The 22,382-nt window shown below is 59.8% G+C and overlaps 1 protein-coding gene across 1 annotated transcript; it reads left to right on the forward strand.

The window, feature by feature from the left end:
* Positions 1–857: 857 nt before the first annotated feature.
* Positions 858–21,582, forward strand: SV2A (synaptic vesicle glycoprotein 2A). Its single transcript, XM_085209604.1, has 13 exons — positions 858–1,049; positions 3,833–4,551; positions 7,786–7,966; positions 8,042–8,193; positions 11,816–11,949; positions 12,419–12,508; positions 13,773–13,883; positions 13,965–14,053; positions 15,111–15,275; positions 16,606–16,739; positions 16,841–17,044; positions 18,065–18,224; positions 21,328–21,582. The coding sequence occupies exons 2-13, from the start codon at positions 3,972–3,974 to the stop codon at positions 21,509–21,511; spliced, it is 2,184 nt and encodes a 727-aa protein (XP_085065730.1). The 5' UTR covers positions 858–1,049; positions 3,833–3,971; the 3' UTR covers positions 21,512–21,582.
* The last annotated feature ends 800 nt before the right edge of the window (positions 21,583–22,382 follow it).

Genomic DNA, 22,382 nt, shown 5'->3' on the forward strand with positions numbered 1-22,382 from the left:
GCCTGGCTGCGATGAGTGGAAGATGGAGCTCTGCAGCTCGCCTTGGCCGTGCTCGAGCTCTTTCAGTTGGGTTACAGATCCACAAAGCACCGTTTGGGGGTTATTTCCAATGGGAGCTCAGTTCTTTCCCAGCTCCATCCTTCCCTTTGCTGGTCCCACTGCGTGTCAGCCCCAGGTCCGTGCCTCCAACCCTTGCTCTGTGGTCTGAGAGTCTGTGCTGCTCCAGTGCCACTCTGGGGACTCTCCAACCCTGCTGTGTCCGTGGCAGACTTCAGCCTCGTGTACGCCCACGTCGTTCCTCATCCTCTGCTGGAAGGAGGTCGGGGTCCTGTAGGGCTCTGCTGGTGGCTCTGGGGCTGAGCTCTGGAGCTGAGGCTGGCTCAGCTCATGGCATGCGGGAAAGCGTTGCTCTGTGTTCCCCCACCGCCCCAAAAAGCCATCGGAGGGCTCTGTGCCATATCCTGATGGAGGGCCGAGCCTTACCAGTCCAGGCGGAGAAAATCTGATCTGAAGCAATCGAAATTCACCCCTGAGGAGGATGTGACTCAGATCTGCCTGGCTGTGCTTCCATCTGCCCGCGGCCGTGGCGAGAGCAGGGGGAGAAGCTGCCAAAGCGGTTCTGAACGCCGTGAAACCCTTTTGCTCCGCACCGAACCCCATCGCGGGGCCGGGACCCACTGCTCACAGCCCACAGAACCATCCCAGCACCGGAGCCCCGAGCCCGGGGGAGCTCCAGGCACCCGGCGGAGCGTTGCATCCCTTCGGCTCTGCTATAACCAAAGGACCTGAGAGCCCCCCCCCCCCCCCGCCTCTCACCGTTACCCCCCCCCCCCCCCCGCCCCGCTGTAGCACAGCCCTCCCCATCGCCTCCCTTCTCAGGCTGTCGCAATGGACTCTCCCAGCGCTCGGTGCGTGTGGCGGAGGCTGCAGCGCTGACGCCGGGCTGGTACCCGCGGGCTGCTCCTGCTGGATCCCCACGAGCATCCTTCCTCCTCGGAGCATCCTTCCTTCTCACAGCCGGTGCTGGAGCAGACCACGCGCTGACACAGGTAAGGAGAGGAGGATGCCTCTATAAAGCATCTCCCCCCTCCCTCCCCCTCCCATCTGCTTTTAATTAGCATCCTCGGGGTCGCTGGCTGATGGGGAGTTCTCCTTCTCCTTCCCATCGCTGTGGCCATTTTGTCCTGAAAATCCTTGCCTCCACTTCGCTCTGCTTTTCTCTGCGTGGTCGGGAGCCCCTCGGTACCGCTCAGCGCCGCGCACCGCAGGGGTTGCGTTATGGGGATGGGTAACCATCCCAACGGGTTTTGGGGAGGGGGAGTGCCACAGCTCCCCTGGGTGGGGGGTGGGGGTGACCTTGGGCACTGGGGAGTGCCAACCCTTCCCCGTGTCGCCATGTTCGTGGTTCTGCCGAGGGGTTGCAGGGGGACCCTAATATGGGAACCCTCTGGGGGGGTTGGGGCATGGGGCCGCGCTGATCAGGTGCTCAGAGAGAGGAAAGGGGTCTGGATCCCATAACCTTGTGCGGGGCTGGTGGTGGTGGCCGGGGCCACCATCAGGGATGGGGTGGTTGAGCCTTTATGCAGCCAGGAGAGCATTTTTGGGAAACCCCCACCTCCACACCCCATCTTGCGAGGCTGTGATCTGTGCCGTTTCTGCCTTCCTTGGGAAAGCAGAACCCTCATCCTTAAAGGATCTGCTGTTGCTGTGTGGCGACCCGATGCTGTGTGGCCCTCGGCCACGACCTGCAGGTGCTTGTAGTCCCCCTCCCCCCCATTCTCCCCACTCCCTTTGCCAGATCCCTATTGCCAAAATGCGTCACAGCCCCGTGGAAGCAGCCCTGCACCAGATGACCTTGGTGGTGGTGAAGGCCGCAGACCGGCTCCTTCCAGGGCTGCTGGGATTCCACCCGAGGAGGGCAGCGGGTGATGAGGATTTAATGCCCAGGGATGGAAGTTGAAGGGGGGGAGGGGGCTGGAAATAGGAGGGGGGGAGTGTTGGTGTTGTGCCGCAGCGCCAGCACCGCACTGTCCCAGGGTGTCTGCGCAGAGCCGGCGTGGGTTGGGTGCCCGCCCCGGGGGAGAGCTGCCGCCAGCCCCGGATATTTTGGAAAGGCCAAATATAGCTCTACGCTGCGCCCCAGCCTCGCTCTTACAGGGGGGGTCAGGGGGGAGGGAGACACGCTGTGACGGCTGCGTCCTCCCTGCGGCACAACTCCTGAGTCGCAGCCACTGCTGCCTGGCGGGTTCGTGCTGCCAGAAGTAAAAATAGCCCATTTTGGGGGGGGGAGGGAAGGGAAGGAAAGGGAAGGGGAGGGGGTTCATGCTGGGTCAGCAGCGCCCATCCCCGCTGGGGGCTGTGGGTCTGTCCCTGGCACGCATTGTGCCGTGCTCGGTAAGGGGCAATGTGGGGTGATGCCCACGGCCAGGTGGGGCTGGGGGATTGGACACCCCAGGATGGGGGCCCTTGGGTGTATCCGGACCCCCCCTTTCCTCCCGAAACTCAGATGCGGTGGTGGTCAGAGCGTGCCCGGCTCTGCCTCGGGCTCTCAGCTTTGGCCAACGGCTCTGATGGAAAGCACCTGCAGCCAGTCTCCTTCTAGAAGCCTCCCTGGGGTGGGCACGCGAGGTCCCCACGCCTGCTCTGCACCCGCAGCCACCTCTGGGCAGCTGGGTTGGTGCCGGGCGAGCCTGCATAGCACCCTGAGCACCCCCCAACCCAAACCTCACTTCACGCCCTGCCTGTGGATGGCCACCAGAGCGTTGGTGCTGCCCTGGGTGGTTTGGGGACCCCTGGAGCCCGCTTCCCTCACTGTCCCTCTGGAGCACGGTGACAGTGCCGCTCGGTTCCCAGAGCCCTGGTGCTTTCTGGGGGTCTCCTGCTGTCCCAGTTCTTGGTGGTGACCCCACTGTGTCTTCCAGCTTCCTTATCCTCTGTCCCTCGTGGCTCTGACCCACAGGGCCGGCTGTCCCCAGGCCCTCGTTGTCATCGCCGCCCTGCCAGCCTGAGGGATGCCGCGTGCCCTGCTGGGGTCAGCATCTCCCCGGGGGTCCCGTTCCAGCGCTGAGACCCCCCCCACCCCCGCCCGGAGGTGGTGGGAGCAGAGGGCGGGCTCCTGTGTGGCCACACCCCCCCGAAGCTCATTGGCTGAATGGCGGGGCCGTGCCCCTCCAGCCCCATTGATGCAGGTGGGGTGGCCACGCCCCCTGCAGCTCATTGGTTCGTGGCCCAGCCTCGTCTTCCCAGCCCCACTGAGCCCCATTTTTTTCTCAATGGGCTGGGCGGCCTGGCAGGGGGCTGCGGTGGGGACAGGGGCGTCCCCGCGGCCTGGGGACCTCGGCTTGTCGGTGGGGGGCTGTGGGGCCGTGCTGGGGATCCTCCATCCCCATGAGCCTCTGGAGTCACAGATAGGGCTGAGATGTGGCTCCCTCGACATCCTGCTGGGATGGAGGTGCCCCACCATGCGGGCTTTGCTTCTCTGAATGAAGGAGATGTGGGGAGGGCTCTGGAGCTGCTGTGTCCCTCCATCCCCCACCTTTTCAAGTCCCGATTCCTACGTGCCTCCATAGAATATCTTCTCCCATATCCCACGTGTCCCTCCAGATCCTATCTGCTCACGTTCCCCACACCTGTGGGTGCCTGACCCTGCACTGGGCTCTCGCTATGCTCACATCCCCGCAGCCTTGCTGTGGGGCAGAGGTGCCCCCAAATCCTCCAGTTTCCATCCAAATGCTGCACGCCGAGCCTCACACTGGATGTGCAGACCCCGGGGTGAGGTGGGACATAGGACATCCCCACCTTAACACGGGCACTGTTGTGTCTGGGTCCCCAGGTGTGGGCCACGCGGATGGGTAGCGCTGCTGCCCGGCCCTCCGCATCCAACCGCGGCCCCCGGGCGTGAGGGCTCAGTCCCGATTCAAAGACCCCCCCCCTAAAAAAGCCCCACGCCGCCATCCCATCCCAACGTCACCATGGACGAGAGCTTCCGAGACCGGACGGCGTTCATCCGCGGCGCCAAAGACATCGCCAAGGAGGTGAAGAAACACGCGGCCAAGAAGGTGAGCAAGGGCATGGACCGCGTGCAGGACGAGTACACCAAGCGCTCCTACAGCCGCTTCGAGGAGGAGGACGACGACGAGGACTACGCGCCGCAGGACGGCTACTACCGGGGCGGTGAGGGGGCGGCCGAGGAGGAGGGGGCTTCCAGCGATGCCACCGAAGGGCACGACGAAGAGGATGAGATCTACGAGGGCGAGTACCAAGGCATCCCGAGGCAGGACTCGCTGAAGGGCGGCGAGAGGCTGGGGGGCGAGGTGACCCCCGGGGCCTTCGATGACAGCGAGGGGCAGCGGCGCAAGGACAAGGAGGAGCTGGCGCAGCAGTACGAGCTCATCCTGCAGGAGTGCGGCCACGGGCGCTTCCAATGGAGCCTCTACTTCGTGCTGGGACTGGCGCTGATGGCCGACGGCGTGGAGGTGTTCGTGGTGGGCTTCGTGCTGCCCAGCGCCGAGAAGGACATGTGCCTCTCCGACTCCAACAAGGGCATGCTGGGTGAGTAGGGAGAGGGGTTGGGGGGGAGGGATGCGGGTGTGGGGAGGTGGGCTGAGGTTTGCAGGGGATCTGTGGGCTGTGGGAGTCAGAAGTTGGTGGGTATGGAGGGACACGTGGGAGGTGGGGGGCGGGGGAAGTTACAGTGTGGAGGGACACAGGCGTGGGGACGTGGGAGGATGGAGTACGGGGGGACATGGGGGATATGGGGGACAGCAGCAGACAGAGCGTGGGGACATATGGAGGGATTTGTGAGATACGGGGGACGTGGACAAGTGGGGAGTGCAGGGACATCGCTACGGGGAATGTGAACAGAAGGGATATGGAGAGACCCCAAAAGGACACATGGGATACGGGGGGCAGGAGAAGACGTGATGTTAGGAGCACAGGTGTGAGGATGTGGGGGGTGGGGTACGGAGGGGTACATCTGTGGGGACAGGAGCAGGTAGGGCAATATTGAGGGACGCAGGTGAGGGGAAAGTATGGGGAATGGGGACAGGAGAAGGTAAGATATGGAGGGACGGATGGGATATGGGGAACAGGAGCTGGTAGGGTGTGGAGGGACGCAGGTGTGGGGGCACATGAGGAAACGGGGAGATGAGGTTGGGGGGGACATGAGCAGATAGGGGACACTGTGGGACGTGGCGTATGGGGGACACGGGAGTGTACGCGCAGACAGGGGAGTACAAAGGGGCACAGGGCTGTGGGGCACACGGGTGGGTGCTGTGGGAGTGGGTGGGGGTGTAGAGGGGCATGGGATGGGGGGGAGAACATCACGAGATGGGGGAACATGAGAAGCTATGGGGGAATGTAAGGATCTGGGGGGCACAGATGGAAGGGAGCACCAGAAGGGGACCAGGAGTGGCTGAGGGCAGTGACAGGAATCCCCCCCCTCCCAGGACCCCTCCCAATGGGTTGTGGGGGTCTCAGTGCAGCAGCTGATGGGCCGAGCACCGCAGCACAGCCCCGCAGTGCCTCGTGCCCCCCCCGGCCCTGCAGCCCCCAGCTTATCTCTGTGCTGCAGCCCAGCTGCTGCCCGCTGCTGATAAGGGGATGCTGTGAGCGGCTCGGGGGGGGCTGCAGGGACTGCATTGGCTGCACTGCAGTGCGCTCCCCCCTTCTGTGGGGTGCCCCACCCCCATCCCAAATTTGAATCCGCCGTACCCCAAAACCTGGCAAATCAGGAAAGGGGTGGGGATGGATGTGGACAGTAGGGGGGCTCAGGGCCCCCCGTCTCCCATAACATCACCAATGTGGTACTGGGGGACTCCTCATTCCCCTCCATCTTACATGGCATCACTGATGTGATATGGGGAGACCCCTCAGCTCCCCAACCCCCATAGCATCACCTACGTGGTACTGGAGGACCCCCCACCCCCCCATCCCCCATAGCATCACTGATGTGATATGGGGAGATCCCACAGCTCCCCATCTGTCGTAGCATCATATGTGTTGTACTGCGGGATCCCTCCACCCCATATCACACAAAGAATCACGTACGTGATACTGGGGGACCCCTCAACTCCCCATCCCCCATAGCATCACCTATGCGGTACTGGGGGACCCCTCAGCTCCCCAACCCCCATAGCATCACCTATGTGATACTGGGGGCCCCTCACCCCCCCATCCCCCATAGCATCACTGATGCGATATGGGGAGACCCCACAGCTCCCCATCTACCATAGCATCACTGACGTGATATGGGGAGACCCCACAGCTCCCTATCTGCCATAGCATCACATGTGTTGTACTGGGGGATCCCTCCACCCCATATCACACAAAGAATCACGTACGTGATACTGGGGGACCCCTCAGCCCCCCATCCCCCATAGCATCACCAGTATGGTACTGGGGGACCCCTCAGCCTCCCATCCCCCATAGCATCACCAGTGTGGTATTGGGGGACCCCTCAGCCCCCATCCCCCATAGCATCACTGACGTGATATGGGGAGACCCCTCAGCTCCCCATCTGCCATTGCATCACATGTGTTGTACTGGGGGATCTCTCCACCCCAAATCACACAAAGCATCACCTACGTGATACTGGGGGACCCCTCAGCTCCCCATCCCCCATAGCATCACCTACGTGTTACTGGGGGCCCCCCATCCCCCATAGCATCACTGATGCGATATGGGGAGACCCCACAGCTCCCCATCTACCATAGCATCACTGATGTGATACTGGGGGACCCCTCAGCCCCACATTCCCCATAGCATCACTGATGTGATATGGGGAGACCCCACAGCTCCCTATCTGCCATAGCATCACATGTGTTGTACTGGGGGATCCCTCCACCCCATATCACACAAAGAATCACGTACGTGATACTGGGGGACCCCTCAACTCCCCATCCCCCATAGCATCACCTGTGTGATACTGGGGGCCCCCCACCCCCCCATCCCCCATAGCATCACTGATGCGATATGGGGAGACCCCACAGCTCCCCATCTACCATAGCATCACTGATGTGATACTGGGGGACCCCTCAGCCCCCCATTCCCCATAGCATCACCAGTATGGTACTGGGGGACCCCTCAGCCCCCCATTCCCCATAGCATCACCAGTATGGTACTGGGGGACCCCTCAGCCTCCCATCCCCCATAGCATCACCAGTGTGGTATTGGGGGACCCCTCAGCCCCCATCCCCCATAGCATCACTGACGTGATATGGGGAGACCCCTCAGCTCCCCATCTGCCATTGCATCACATGTGTTGTACTGGGGGATCCCTCCACCCCATATCACACAAAGCATCTCCTATGTGATACTGGGGGACCCCTCAGCTCCCCATCCCCCATAGCATCACCTACGTGTTACTGGGGGCCCCCCATCCCCCATAGCATCACTGATGCGATATGGGGAGACCCCACAGCTCCCCATCTACCATAGCATCACCTATGTGATACTGGGGGACCCCTCAGCCTCCCATTCCCCATAGCATCACCACTGTGGTACTGGGGGACCCCTCAGCCCCCCATCCCCCATAGCATCACCACTGTGGTACTGGGGGACCCCTCAGCCCCCCATCCCCCATAGCATCACCACTGTGGTACTGGGGGACCCCTCAGCCCCCCATCCCCCATAGCATCACCAGTATGGTACTGGGGGACCCCTCAGCCCCTCATCCCCCATAGCATCACCAGTATGGTACTGGGGGACCCCTCAGCCCCTCATCCCCCATAGCATCACCGATGTGGGTCCCTGGTACCCAGGGCTGACGCCGCTGTCCCCCCCCAGGGCTCATCGTGTACCTGGGCATGATGGTGGGCGCGTTCCTGTGGGGCGGGCTGGCCGACCGCCTGGGCCGAAGGCAGTGCCTCCTCATCTCCCTCTCCGTCAACAGCGTCTTCGCCTTCTTCTCCTCCTTCGTCCAGGGCTACGGCACCTTCCTCTTCTGCAGGCTGCTCTCGGGCGTGGGGTAAGGGCACCCGCGGGACGGTGTGCTGATGTCCCCCTCTTTCTCTCCCTGATGCCCCTCTCTTTGCGCCCCCAGCATCGGCGGTTCCATCCCCATCGTCTTCTCCTACTTCTCCGAGTTCCTGGCGCAGGAGAAACGCGGTGAGCACCTGAGCTGGCTCTGCATGTTCTGGATGATCGGCGGCATCTACGCCTCCGCCATGGCCTGGGCCATCATCCCACACTACGGTAAGGGGACACACGTGCACCGAGCTCTGTGGGGTCTCAGCCCCATAATAACCATGTGTGCACCGAGCTCTGTGTGTTCTCAGCCCCATAATAACCATGTGTGCACCGAGCTCTGTGGGGTCTCAGCCCCATAATAACCATGTGTGCACCGAACTCTGTGGGGTCTCAGCCCCATAATAACCATGTGTGCACTGAGCTCTGTGTGTTCTCAGCCCCATAATAACCATGTGTGCACCGAGCTCTGTGTGTTCTCAGCCCCATAATAACCATGTGTGCACTGAGCTCTGTGTGTTCTCAGCCCCATCATAACCATGTGTGCACCGAGCTCTGTGTGTTCTCAGCCCCATAATAACCATGTGTGCACCGAGCTCTGTGTGTTCTCAGCCCCATCATAACCATGTGTGCACCGAGCTCTGTGTGTTCTCAGCCCCATAATAACCATGTGTGCACCGAGCTCTGTGTGTTCTCAGCCCCATAATAACCATGTGTGCACCGAGCTCTGTGGGGTCTCAGCCCCATAATAACCATGTGTGCACCGAGCTCTGTGGGGTCTCAGCCCCATAATAAACATGTGTGCACCGAGCTCTGTGTGTTCTCAGCCCCATAATAACCATGTGTGCACCGAGCTCTGTGGGGTCTCAGCCCCATAATAACCATGTGTGCACCGAGCTCTGTGGGGTCTCAGCCCCGTAACCATGCGTGCACCGAGCTCTGTGGGGTCTCAGCCCCATAATAACCATGTGTGCACCGAGCTCTGTGTGTTCTCAGCCCCATAATAACCATGTGTGCACCGAGCTCTGTGTGTTCTCAGCCCCATAATAACCATGTGTGCACCGAGCTCTGTGGGGTCTCAGCCCCATAATAACCATGTGTGCACCGAGCTCTGTGGAGTCTCAGCCCCATAATAACCATGCGTGCACCGAGCTCTGTGGGGTCTCAGCCCCATAATAACCATGTGTGCACCGAGCTCTGTGGGGTCTCAGCCCCATAATAACCATGTGTGCACCGAGCTCTGTGGAGTCTCAGCCCCATAATAACCATGCGTGCACCGAGCTCTGTGGGGTCTCAGCCCCATAATAACCATGTGTGCACCGAGCTCTGTGTGTTCTCAGCCCCATAATAACCATGTGTGCACCGAGCTCTGTGGAGTCTCAGCCCCATAATAACCATGTGTGCACCGAGCTCTGTGGGGTCTCAGCCCCATAATAACCATGTGTGCACCGAGCTCTGTGGGGTCTCAGCCCCATCATAACCATGTGTGCACCGAGCTCTGTGTGTTCTCAGCCCCATAATAACCATGCGTGCACCGAGCTCTGTGGAGTCTCAGCCCCATAATAACCATGCGTGCACCGAGCTCTGTGGGGTCTCAGCCCCATAATAACCATGTGTGCACCGAGCTCTGTGGGGTCTCAGCCCCATAATAACCATGTGTGCACTGAGCTCTGTGTGGTCTCAGCCCCATAATAACCATGCGTGCACCGAGCTCTGTGTGTTCTCAGCCCCATAATAACCATGTGTGCACTGAGCTCTGTGTGTTCTCAGCCCCATCATAACCATGTGTGCACCGAGCTCTGTGTGTTCTCAGCCCCATAATAACCATGTGTGCACCGAGCTCTGTGTGTTCTCAGCCCCATAATAACCATGTGTGCACCGAGCTCTGTGGGGTCTCAGCCCCATAATAACCATGTGTGCACCGAGCTCTGTGGGGTCTCAGCCCCATAATAAACATGTGTGCACCGAGCTCTGTGTGTTCTCAGCCCCATAATAACCATGTGTGCACCGAGCTCTGTGGGGTCTCAGCCCCATAATAACCATGTGTGCACCGAGCTCTGTGGGGTCTCAGCCCCTAAACCATGCGTGCACCGAGCTCTGTGGGGTCTCAGCCCCATAATAACCATGTGTGCACCGAGCTCTGTGGGGTCTCAGCCCCATAATAACCATGTGTGCACCGAGCTCTGTGGGGTCTCAGCCCCATAATAACCATGTGTGCACCGAGCTCTGTGTGTTCTCAGCCCCATAATAACCATGTGTGCACCGAGCTCTGTGTGTTCTCAGCCCCATAATAACCATGTGTGCACCGAGCTCTGTGTGTTCTCAGCCCCATAATAACCATGTGTGCACCGAGCTCTGTGGGGTCTCAGCCCCATAATAACCATGTGTGCACCGAGCTCTGTGGAGTCTCAGCCCCATAATAACCATGCGTGCACCGAGCTCTGTGGGGTCTCAGCCCCATAATAACCATGTGTGCACCGAGCTCTGTGGGGTCTCAGCCCCATAATAACCATGTGTGCACCGAGCTCTGTGGAGTCTCAGCCCCATAATAACCATGCGTGCACCGAGCTCTGTGGGGTCTCAGCCCCATAATAAACATGTGTGCACCGAGCTCTGTGTGTTCTCAGCCCCATAATAACCATGTGTGCACCGAGCTCTGTGGAGTCTCAGCCCCATAATAACCATGTGTGCACCGAGCTCTGTGGGGTCTCAGCCCCATAATAACCATGTGTGCACCGAGCTCTGTGGGGTCTCAGCCCCATCATAACCATGTGTGCACCGAGCTCTGTGTGGTCTCAGCCCCATAATAACCATGCGTGCACCGAGCTCTGTGGAGTCTCAGCCCCATAATAACCATGCGTGCACCGAGCTCTGTGGGGTCTCAGCCCCATAATAACCATGTGTGCACCGAGCTCTGTGTGTTCTCAGCCCCATAATAACCATGTGTGCACCGAGCTCTGTGGGGTCTCAGCCCCATAATAACCATGTGTGCACCGAGCTCTGTGTGTTCTCAGCCCCATAATAACCATGCGTGCACCGAGCTCTGTGGAGTCTCAGCCCCATAATAACCATGTGTGCACCGAGCTCTGTGTGTTCTCAGCCCCATAATAACCATGTGTGCACCGAGCTCTGTGTGTTCTCAGCCCCATAATAACCATGTGTGCACCGAGCTCTGTGGGGTCTCAGCCCCATAATAACCATGTGTGCACCGAGCTCTGTGGGGTCTCAGCCCCATAATAACCATGTGTGCACCGAGCTCTCTGCGTTCTCAGCCCCATAATAACCATGTGTGCACCGAGCTCTGTGGGTTCTCAGCCCCATAATAACCATGTGTGCACCGAGCTCTGTGTGTTCTCAGCCCCATAATAACCATGTGTGCACCGAGCTCTGTGTGGTCTCAGCCCCATCATAACCATGTGTGCACCGAGCTCTGTGTGGTCTCAGCCCCATAATAACCATGTGTGCACCGAGCTCTGTGGGGTCTCAGCCCCATCATAACCATGTGTGCACCGAGCTCTGTGTGTTCTCAGCCCCATCATAACCATGTGTGCACCGAGCTCTGTGTGGTCTCAGCCCCATAATAACCATGTGTGCACCGAGCTCTGTGTGTTCTCAGCCCCATAATAACCATGTGTGCACCGAGCTCTGTGTGTTCTCAGCCCCATAATAACCATGTGTGCACCGAGCTCTGTGTGTTCTCAGCCCCATCATAACCATGTGTGCACCGAGCTCTGTGTGTTCTCAGCCCCACCACCATGCATGCATTGAGCTCGGTGGGCTCTCAGCTTCCACCATCCATGTGTTGAGCTCTGCAGGGTCTCAGCTCCCTTGCCATGCCCCTTCCTCACAGGCTGGAGCTTCCAGATGGGCTCTGCGTACCAGTTCCACAGCTGGAGGGTCTTTGTCCTGGTGTGCGCCTTCCCCTCCGTCTTCGCCATCGGAGCGCTGACCACCATGCCCGAGAGCCCCCGCTTCTACCTGGAGGTCAGCGGGGCTGGGGGGCACGGCCGCATCCTGCCTGGGACTGGGGGGCTATGGGTGAAGGTGGGACTCCCAAATGGATGCTGGGGTGGGGGTGAGACCCCCAAATGGATGCTGGAAATGGAGCTGAGACCCTCGGGTGGCTGCTGAGGGTGGGAGAGGGACCCCCAAATGGATGTTGGATTTGGGGTAAGGACCCCCAGATGGATACTGGGGTTGGGTGCGGGTGGGTGCTTGCAGTGGCATAGGGACCCCCAGGGGGCTGCTAGGATGGAGCAGGGACCCCCATAAAGGTGCTGGCGATGGGATAGGGACACTCACATGGACACGCGGAGGGGCAGGGATGCCAGGTAGGTGCTGGGCGTGAGGCAGGGACCCCGTGAAGGTGCTGGGGGTGGGGCGGTGCCCCCCAAATGGATGCCGGGGGCAGAGCAGCGTTGGTCCCATGGTGAGCCCTGGCTCTGCCCTGCAGAACGGCAAGCACGACGAGGCCTGGATGGTGCTGAAACAGGTCCACGACACCAACATGCGGGCCAAGGGCCACCCTGAGAGGGTCTTCTCGGTAAGGTCCAGCCCCCCACCAGTGCATCCACCAACCCTTGTCCAGAGCCACCAGTCCCATCTGGATACCATCGTCCCAGAGCCATCAGCCCCATCCTGCTCTCATCTGTCCCATCTCAGTGCCACCAGCCCTGTCCCAATGCCATCATCTCTACCCCAGTGCCACCAGCCCCATCTGAGTGCCCTTATACCAGTGCCATCGATCCCACCTGAATACCCCCACACCAGTGCCATCGATCCCACCTGAATACCCCCACACCAGTGCCATCAGCCCCCCTGAATACCCCCACACCAGTGCCATCAGCCCTATCTGAATACCCCCACACCAGTGCCATCGATCCCCCCGAATACCCCCAGACCAGTGCCATCAGCCCCCCTGAATACCCCCACACCAGTGCCATCAGCCCCCCCTGAATACCCCCAGACCAGTGCCATCAGCCCCCCTGAATACCCCCACACCAGTGCCATCAGCCCCCCCTGAATACCCCCACACCAGTGCCATCGATCCCACCTGAATACCCCCACACCAGTGCCATCAGCCCTATCTGAATACCCCCACACCAGTGCCATCGATCCCACCTGAATACCCCCACACCAGTGCCATCAGCCCCCCCTGAATACCCCCACACCAGTGCCATCAGCCCCCCCTGAATACCCCCACACCAGTGCCATCAGCCCGCCCCGAATACCCCCACACCAGTGCCATCAGCCCCCCCAAATACCCCCACACCAGTGCCATTGATCCCCCCGAATACCCCCACACCAGTGCCATCAGCCCCCCCTGAATACCCCCACACCAGTGCCATCAGTCCCCCCGAATACCCCCACACCAGTGCCATCGATCCCACCTGAATACCCCCACACCAGTGCCATCAGTCCCCCCGAATACCCCCACACCAGTGCCATCAGCCCCCCCTGAATACCCCCACACCAGTGCCATCAGCCCCCCCTGAATACCCCCACACCAGTGCCATCAGCCCCCCTGAATACCCCCACACCAGTGCCATCAGCCCCCCTGAATACCCCCACACCAGTGCCATCACCCCCAGACCCCCAGACCAGCCCCACCAGCCCCACCCCGGTGCCATAAGTCCCACACTGCTGCCACCCACCCCCATACCCCCACACGTATCCCCCCACGCCCGCTGCTTCCCCTGCCAATTTCCACCTCGGGGAGCAGCATCGCCTGATGGGGAGGGTGATGGGGGTGGAGGTGGGTGGGGGGGTGACAGCGAGTGGGGAAACTGAGGCACGGGCGCCTGCAGGTCACCCACATCAAGACCATCAAGAGGGAGGATGAGCTGATTGAGATCCAGGCGGACACGGGCGCGTGGCACCGCCGCTGGTTGGTGCGCTGCCTCAGCCTCTCGCAGCAGGTATGGGGTGAGGTTCAGCCCCACAGCCATGGGGTCTCTGCTATGTCCTGTTGTCTCACCTCTCATCCTCCAACCCTGCAGGTTTGGAGCAACTTCCAGCAGTGCTTCGCGCCCGAGTACCGCCGCATCACGCTGATGATGATGGCTGTGTGGTTCACCATGAGCTTCAGGTGGGGTCTGGGTGGGTCCCTGGGATGGGGGCATTGGGCTGGGCACAGGAGTGATGGGGTGGGGCTGGGAATGGGGCTGGGGGCAATGTGTTGGGTACGGGAGAGATGGGATGGGGCTGGGAGCACTGGGATGGGAACAGGAGCAATGGAACTGGAATGGGAATGGGGCTGGAGGTAAAGGGATGGGAACAGGAGTGATGGGATGGGGCTGGAGACAATGGGACAGGACTGGGGGCATTGGGATGGGGCTGGAAATGAGGCTGGGAGCAGTGGGATGGGGCTGGGGGCATTGAGATGGGAACAGGAGTGATGGAACTGGAATGGGAATGGGGCTGGGGGTAATGGGACTGGGCTGGGAGAATTGGAGTGGGAATAGGAGCAATGGGATGCAGCTAGGAATGGGTTTGGGGGCAATGGGATGGGCTGGGGGCTTTGGGATGGGGCTGAGAATGGGGCTGGGGCAGTGAGACCAGGCTGATGATACTGGTATGGGACTGGTGATCTTGGGATGAGGTTGACAGCATTGGGATGGGGCTGGTGGTGCTGGGGTGGGGCTAATGGCGATTGGATGATGGTGATGGCATTGAGATGGAGCTGGGGACACTGGGATGAGCTTGATGGCACTGGGATTGGGCTGGTGGTACTGGGATGGGGGCTGATAGCACTGGGATGGAGATGGGGGTACTGGGATGAGACTGATGGCACTGAGATGGAACTGGTGGTACCGGTGCGGGGACTGGGGGCACTGGGATGGGGCTGATGGTATTGGGATGGGGATGGGGACACTGGGATGAGACTACTGGCATTGGGATCTAGCGATACTGGTATGGGAGTGGGGGATGCTGGCATGGTGCCAACGGGATTGGGATGGGACTGGTCACCCAGGATAGGGTGGGTAGCTCTGGGCTGGGGCTGACGGCGGCGGTATGATGGGACTGGTTGTACTGGGAGGGCGCTGATGGCACTGGGATGGGGGTAGGCAGCATCAGAATGGAGCTGGTGACAGTGGGACGGAGATGGGTGCAGGGTGCCAGGCTCAGCTCCTCTCACCCCACAGTTACTACGGGCTGACGGTGTGGTTCCCAGACATGATCAAGCACCTGCAGAACATCGAGTACGCCTCACGCACCAAACTCTTCACCCGCGAGAAGGTCCGGCACTTCACCTTCAACTTCACCCTGGAGAACCAGATCCACCAGGGCGGGGAGTACTTCAATGACAAGTGGGTGGTGGGGCAGTGGGATGGGGCTTGGGGTGCTGGGATGGGGCTGGGGGCACTGGGATGGAAACAGGAGTAATGAGATGGGGCTGGGGGCATTGGGACAGGGCTGGGGGCGTTGGGATGGGATTGGGGACATTGGGACAGGGCTGGGGGCATTGGGATGGGATTGGGGACACTGGGACAGGGCTGGAGGTATTGGGATGGGATTGGGGACATTGGAACAAGGCTGGGGGCATTGGGATGGGACTGGGGACACTGGGACAGGGCTGGGGGCGTTGGGATGGGATTGGGGACATTGGGACAGGGCTGGGGGCATTGGGATGGGACTGGGGATGCTGGGATGGTGCTGGGGACATTGGAATGAGGCTAGAGGCATTAGGACAGGGCTGGGGCTTTGGGATGGGGCTGGAAGCATTGGGATGGGATTTGGGACGTTGGGACAGGGCTGGGGGCATTGGGATGGGGATGAGGACTCTGGGATGGTGCTGGGGGCATTAGAATGGGGCTGGGGGCATTGGGATGGGGATGAGGACTCTGGGATGGTGCTGGGGGCATTAGAATGGGGCTGGGGGCATTGGGATGGGGCTGGAGGCACTGGGATGGAAACAGGAGCAATGGGATGGGGCTTTGGGCATTGGGATGGGATTGGGACATTGAGACCGGGCTGGAGGCATTGGGATGGGGATGGGGACTCTGGGATGGTGCTGGGGGCATTGAAATGAGGCTAGAGGCATTAAGACAGGGCTGGGGGCGTTGGGATGGGATTGGGGACATTGAGATAAGGCTGGGGGTGTTGGGATGGGGCTGTGGGGGCATTGAGACAGGGCTGGAGGAACTGGGATGGGGATGGGGACTCTGGGATGGTGCTGGGGACATTGGAATGAGGCTAGAGGCATTAAGACATGGGGGTGTTGGGATGGGGCTGGAAACATTGGATGGGATTGGGGACATTGGGACAGGGCTGGAGGCATTGGGATGGGGCTGGGGGCATTAGGACGGGGCTGGAGGCACTGGGATGGAAACAGGAGCAATGAGATGAGGCTGGGTGCACTGCGTTGGGGGTGTTGATGGTACCAGTACAGGCTAGGTGGCACTGGGATGGGGCTGGGAGCACTGGGATGGAAACGGGAGCAATGGGATGGGGCTGGGGGCATTGGGACAGAGCTGGGATGGAAACAAAAGGAATGGGACGATAGTGGGGGTGTCAGGATGGGGCTGATGGTACCAGTATGGGGTGAGTGGCACTGGGACAGGGCTGATGGCTTTGGGCTGGGGCTGGTGGTTCCCACACGGGGCTGATGGCGCTGGCTGTCCCCCCCCCTCCCCCCAGATTCATTGGGCTGAAGATGAAGTCGGTGACGTTTGAGGACTCGCTGTTTGAGGACTGCTACTTCGAGGACATCACCTCCAGTAACACCTTCTTCAAGAACTGCACCTTCATCTCCACCATCTTCTACAACACAGGTTTGGGTTGGGGGAGGGGAAGTGAGGTGGGAGAGGGGGAAACGGGAGCAGGGGAGGGCAGCCTCCAAAGCCCCCCCCCCTCTGTCTGCCTCCCCCCCCAGACCTCTTTGAGTACAAGTTCATCAACAGCCGCATGCTGAACAGCACCTTCCTGCACAACAAGGAGGGCTGCCAGCTGGACTTCAGCGACGACAACAACGCCTACATGATCTACTTTGTCAGCTTCCTGGGCACCCTGGCCGTGCTGCCTGGGAACATCGTCTCAGCGCTGCTCATGGACAAGATCGGCCGCCTCCGCATGCTGGGTGGGTGCTGCTGCCTCGAGGTCCCCCCTCTCCTGCTTCCTTTCCCCCCTTTCCTCTCCCATTTCCCCCTCTCCTGACTCAGTGTGCCCCCTGCCGCCTCCGTTTCCCCTTTCCTCCCCTGTTTTCCCTCTCCTGCCTCAGTTTCCCCATATGTGTCTCAGTTTCCCTCTCTGGTGACACATTTTCTCCCCTCTCCTGTCCCGGTGGCACCTCTGGTGCCTCAGTTTCCCCCTCTCCTCCCCCCATTTTCCCTTCTCCTGCCTCAGTTTCCCCATATGAGTCTCAGTTTCTCTCTCTGCTGCCCCATTTTCCCCCCTCTCCTGTCCCAGTGCCCCCCTCTGGTGCCTCAGTTTCCTCCTTTCCTCCCCTGTTTTCCCTCTCCTGTCTCAATTTCCCCTTATTTGCCTTAATTTCCCTCTCTGCTGCTTCGTTTTCCCCCTTTCTGCCCCGTTTCCTCCCCTCTTGTCTCCCAGTGCCCCCCTCTGGTGCCTCAGTTTCCCCATCTCCTCTCCATTTTCCCCTCTCCTGCCTCAGTTTCCTCCCTCTCCCATCCCAGTGTCTCTCCCCTCCCTCCCTCCCCTCCCCTCCCCTCCCCTCCCCTCCCCTCCCCTCCCCTCCCCTCCCCTCCCCTCCCCTCCCCTCCCCTCCCCTCCCCTCCCCTCCCTCCCCTCCCCTCCCCTCCCCTCCCCTCCCTTCCCTTCCCTTCCCTTCCCTTCCCTTCCCTTCCCTTCCCTTCCCTTCCCTTCCTTCCCTTCCCTTCCCTTCCCTTCCCTTCCCTTCCCTTCCCTTCCCTTCCTTCCCTTCCCTTCCCTTCCCTTCCTTCCTTCCCTTCCCTTCCCTTCCCTTCCCTTCCCCTCCCCTCCCCCATTTTCCCTTTTCCTGCCTCAGTTTCCCCATATTTCCCTTAATTTCCCTCCCTGCTTCTTCATTCTCCCCCTTTCTGCCCCATTTCCCCCCTCTCCTGTCCCAGTGCCCCCCCCTGCTGCCTCAGTCCCCCCCTGACGCTCTGTCCCCCGGCAGCCGGCTCCAGCGTGATGTCCTGTGTGAGCTGCTTCTTCCTCTCCTTTGGGAACAGCGAATCTGCCATGATTGCACTGCTCTGCCTCTTCGGTGGCGTCAGCATCGCCTCCTGGAACGCCCTGGATGTGCTCACTGTGGAGCTCTATCCATCCGACAAGAGGTGTGCGGGGTGCGGGGTGCAGGGCTGTGGGGCTTGGCTGCAAAGTTTGGGGTTCTTGCTGTGAGGTTTGGGGCTTGGGTGCAAAGTTTGGGGTGTGGATGCAACGTTTGGGGCTTCGGGTGCAAAGTTTGGGGTGTGGATGCAATGTTTGGGGCTTCGGGTGCAAAGTTTGGGGTGTGGATGCAAGGTTTGGGGCTTGGGTGCAAAGTTTGGGGTTCTTGCTGCGAGGTTTGGGGCTTCAGGTGCAAAGTATGGGGTGTGGATGCGAGGTTTGGGGCTTCGGGTGCAAAGTTTGGGGTGTGGATGCAACGTTTGGGGCTTGGGTGCAAAGTTTGGGGTGTGGATGCGAGGTTTGGGGCTTCGGGTGCAAAGTTTGGGGTGTGGATGCAACATTTGGGGCTTCAGGTGCAAAGTTTGGGGTGTGGATGCGAGGTTTGGGGCTTGGGTGCAAGGTTTTGGGGTGTGGATGCAAGGTTTGGGGCTTGGGTGCAAGGTTTTGAGGTGTGGATGCGAGGTTCGGGGCTTGGGTGCAAAGTTTGGGGTGTGGATGCGAGGTTTGGGGCTTGGGTGCAAGGTTTTGGGGTGTGGATGCAAGGTTTGGGGCTTGGGTGCAAGGTTTTGAGGTGTGGATGCGAGGTTCGGGGCTTGGGTGCAAAGTTTGGGGTGTGGATGCAAGGATCTGGGGACCTGAGTGCAAGGTTTTGGGGTTCGGTGCAAAATTTTGGGCTTTAGTTGCAAGGTTTTGGGTTTTCGATGCAAGGGTTGGATGAAGGGTGGAAGATTTTGAGGTTCAGGTGCAAGATTTGGGGTTTTAGATGCATGGTTTTGGGTGCTGCGTGCAAGGAGTGAGTGCAGGTTGCAAGGTTTGGGGTTTTAGGTGCAAGGCTTGGGGTTTTAGGTGCAAGGTTTTGGGGGTTCAGTGCAAGATTTTGGGCTTTAGTTGCAAGGTTTTGGGTTTTAGATGCAAGTATTGGATGAAGGGTGAAAGAATCTGAGATAGAGGTGCAAGATTTGGGGTTTTAGATGCAAGGTTTTGGGTGCTGTATGCAAGGAGTGGGTGCAGGTTGCAAGGTTTGGGGTTTTAGGTGCAAGGATTGGGTGATGGGTGCAAGATTTTGGGGATTAGATGCAGCGTTTTGGGGGCAGGGTGCAAGGAGTGGGTGTAGGGTGCCAGGTTTGGGGTTTGAGATGCGAGATTTCAGGTCCTGGGTGCAAGGATCTGGGGACTTGAGTGCAAGGGTTTGGGTTTTGGGCAGGGTGCAGGATTTGGGGTTTGAGATGCAAGGCTTTGGGTTTTGGATGCAAGGAGCTGGGTGCAAGGATGCAAAGGGTTGGATGAAGGGTGGAAGATTTTGAGGTTCAGGTGCAAGATTTGGGGTTTTAGATGCAAGGTTTTGGGTGCTGTGTGCAAGGAGTGGGTGCAGGTTGCAAGGTTTGGGGTTTTAGGTGCAAGGATTTGGGTTTTAGGTGCAAGGTTTTGAGGGCTGGGGTGCTGGATTTGGGGTTTTAGTTGCAAGGTTTGGGGTTTTAGATACAAGGGTTTGGGTCTGGGTGCAAGGAGTGGGTGTAGGGTGCCAGGTTTTGGGTTTAAGTGCAAGGATCTGGGGGCTGGGTGCCAGAATTCGGTGTAGGGTGCGAAGTTTTAGGTCTGGGTGAGAGGATTTGGGGTTTTAAGTGCAAGGGTTTGGGGGCTGGGTGCAAGACTTTGGGTTTTAGATGCAAGGTTTTGGGTGCAGGGTGTGATGCTTTGTTTGCCCCATAGGAACCACGGGGTGCTGGGTGCAGGACGCGGTTGCAAGGTTTTGGGGTGCCAGGTGCAGATTTGGGGTTTCAGGTGCTGCATTTTGGGGCACCGTGTGCAGATTTGGGGGGTGTATGGTGCCGGTGTGGGGGTTCCATTTGCAAGTTTTAGGGTGCCAGGTGCAGATTTTGGGGTGCCAAGTTTTGGGGTTCCAGTTGCAACGTCTTGAGGTTCCAGTTGCAAATTTTGGGGTGCCAGGTGCAGATTTTGGGGTGTTAGATGTCAGGTTTTGGGGTGCCAAATGCCACGTTTTGGGGTGCATGTGCAGACTTTGGAGTGTCAGGTGCTTTTTTTTTGGGTACCAGCTGCCAGGTTTGGGGTTTCCAGGCGCCAGCTTTTGGACTGCCAGGTTTGGGGTTTCCAGTTGTAATGTTTTGGGGTGCCAGGTGCAGATTTTGGGGTGCCAGGTGCCAGATTTTTGACTGTAAGGTTCTGTTCTGAGGCTCTACTTGCAATATTTTGGGCTTTCAGATGCCACATTTTGGGTTGCTGGATGTCAGGCTTTGGGGTTTCACTTGCCAGCTTTTGGGGTGCCGAGTGCAACGTTTTGGGGTTCTAAATGCCAGATTTTGGGGCTCCAGTTGCCAGGTTACGGGGTGCCAGGTGCAGATTTGGCAGTGTCAGGTTTTGGGGACCCAGTTGCAGTGGCTTGGGGTTCCAGTTACAAAGTTTTGGGACTCCAGTTTCCAGATTTTGGGGTGGCAGATGTCAGTTTTTGGGGAGCCAGGTGCAGATTTTGGCGTTCCAAGCGCCAGGTTTTGGGGGTGCCAGGTTTTGGGGTGCCAGGTTTTGGGGGTGCCAGATGCCAAATTTTGGGGACCAAGTTGCACGGTTTTGGGGCTCTACTTGCAATGGTTTGGGGTTGCAGTTACAAAGTTTTGGGGTGGCAGATGTCAGTTTTTGGGGAGCCAGGTGCAGATTTTGGCGTTCCAAGTGCCAGGTTTTGGGGTGCCAGGTTTTGGGGTGCCAGGTTTTGGGGGTGCCAGATGCCAAATTTTGGGGACCAAGTTGCACGGTTTTGGGGTTCTCATTGCAATGGTTTGGGGTTGCAGTTACAAAGTTCTGGGGTGGCAGATGTCAGTTTTTGGGGAGCCAGGTGCAGATTTTGGCGTTCCAGGCGCCAAAGTTTTGGGGTGCCAGGCTTTGAGGTGCCCAGTGCCGTATTTCGGGGTCCCAGATGCCACATTTTGGGATGCCACACGCAGCTTTCGGGGTGCCAGCAACAGTTTGCTGTACGACGCGCCCTCAGGGCTGTGCCACAGTGCCACCCCCCCCCCCAACCTCCCACTCTCCCCCCTCCAGGACGACGGCGTTTGGGTTCCTCAATGCTCTCTGCAAGCTGGCAGCCGTGCTGGGCATCAGCATCTTCACCTCCTTCGTGGGCATCACCAAAGCTGTGCCCATCCTGCTCGCCTCCGCTGCCCTCGCCCTGGGCAGTTCCCTGGCCCTCAAACTGCCCGAAACTCGTGGGCAGGTCCTGCAGTGAAGGGGGGGGAGGAAATGGGGGGGGAGGGGGGTCTCACCCCACGAACCCCCATCTCAACTCCCTTCCTGCCACCCCCTAGCCCCCCCCCCTCTCCCCCCCCCCTTTTATGTCCTCGTTAGACACTGTGAAACGTCTTCTTGGAGCATCTGGGATTTTCTTTTTCTTTTTTATTTTCATTCATTTGCACATCCCCCCTCTCCGGTCGCTTTTTCTGTACCCCAAATCCGAGACGCCCCCCCTCCCCCTCCCCCATCCTCCTCCCTCCCCCCTCATTTCATCTCCTCTGTGCATCGCTGCTCGCTGGGGGGGAGCAGGGGGTCCCCACGTCCCTGTGGGCTGGGATGGGGGGGGAGGAGGAGGAAGAGGAGGAGGAGGAGGAAGGCCCAATCCTCACCATGCAGTTTGTGGGGCTCTGTGCCTCAGTTTCCCCATCTGTGGGGCTGGGGTGGTGCTTGGGGGGGGGGGGGGTGGGCACAGACCCCCCCCAGGAAGAGAATGGAGGGGGGGGTGCACCATAGGGTGCGCGGAGCGTTGAGGTGCACAACGTTTTGGGGGTGCATTGGATCAGTGGGTGGGGGGGCACGGAGCAGAGGGGGGGGCTTGGGGGGGTGCACCCACATCTTGGGTCGGTGGGGTGCTCAGTGCACTGGGGTGCAGGCGAAGATGGGGTGCACGACCCCCAACCCCCCCCCCCACCCCCCCGGTGCACAGTATGTTGGGGTTGGGGTGGTGGGGGGGGGGGGCACAACACCGTGGGTGTAACAGCCTTGAAGGTGAGAAGCTGCTGGGGGGGGGGTTGGGGGGGTTGGGGGGGGGCTGGGGGTGAATGCGGTGTCCACAGCCCTCACACCTTTCCTGCTTTGGGGGGGGG

The sequence above is a fragment of the Meleagris gallopavo genome, chromosome 27 (assembly GCF_905368555.1).
Source record: "Meleagris gallopavo chromosome 27, MGAL_WU_HG_1.1, whole genome shotgun sequence".
NCBI classification, from domain to species: domain Eukaryota; kingdom Metazoa; phylum Chordata; class Aves; order Galliformes; family Phasianidae; genus Meleagris; species Meleagris gallopavo.

What these genes read in the sequence shown, in the direction of transcription:
- SV2A (XM_085209604.1), top strand. Translation starts at nt 3,972, where the DNA reads ATGGACGAGAGCTTCCGAGACCGGACGGCGTTCATCCGCGGCGCCAAA. An exon ending in AGGCTGCTCTCGGGCGTGGG is followed by an intron (nt 7,967 to 8,041) that starts GTAAGGGCACCC and finishes TTGCGCCCCCAG; the next exon opens with CATCGGCGGTTCCATCCCCA. An exon ending in CACCATCTTCTACAACACAG is followed by an intron (nt 16,740 to 16,840) that starts GTTTGGGTTGGG and finishes CTCCCCCCCCAG; the next exon opens with ACCTCTTTGAGTACAAGTTC.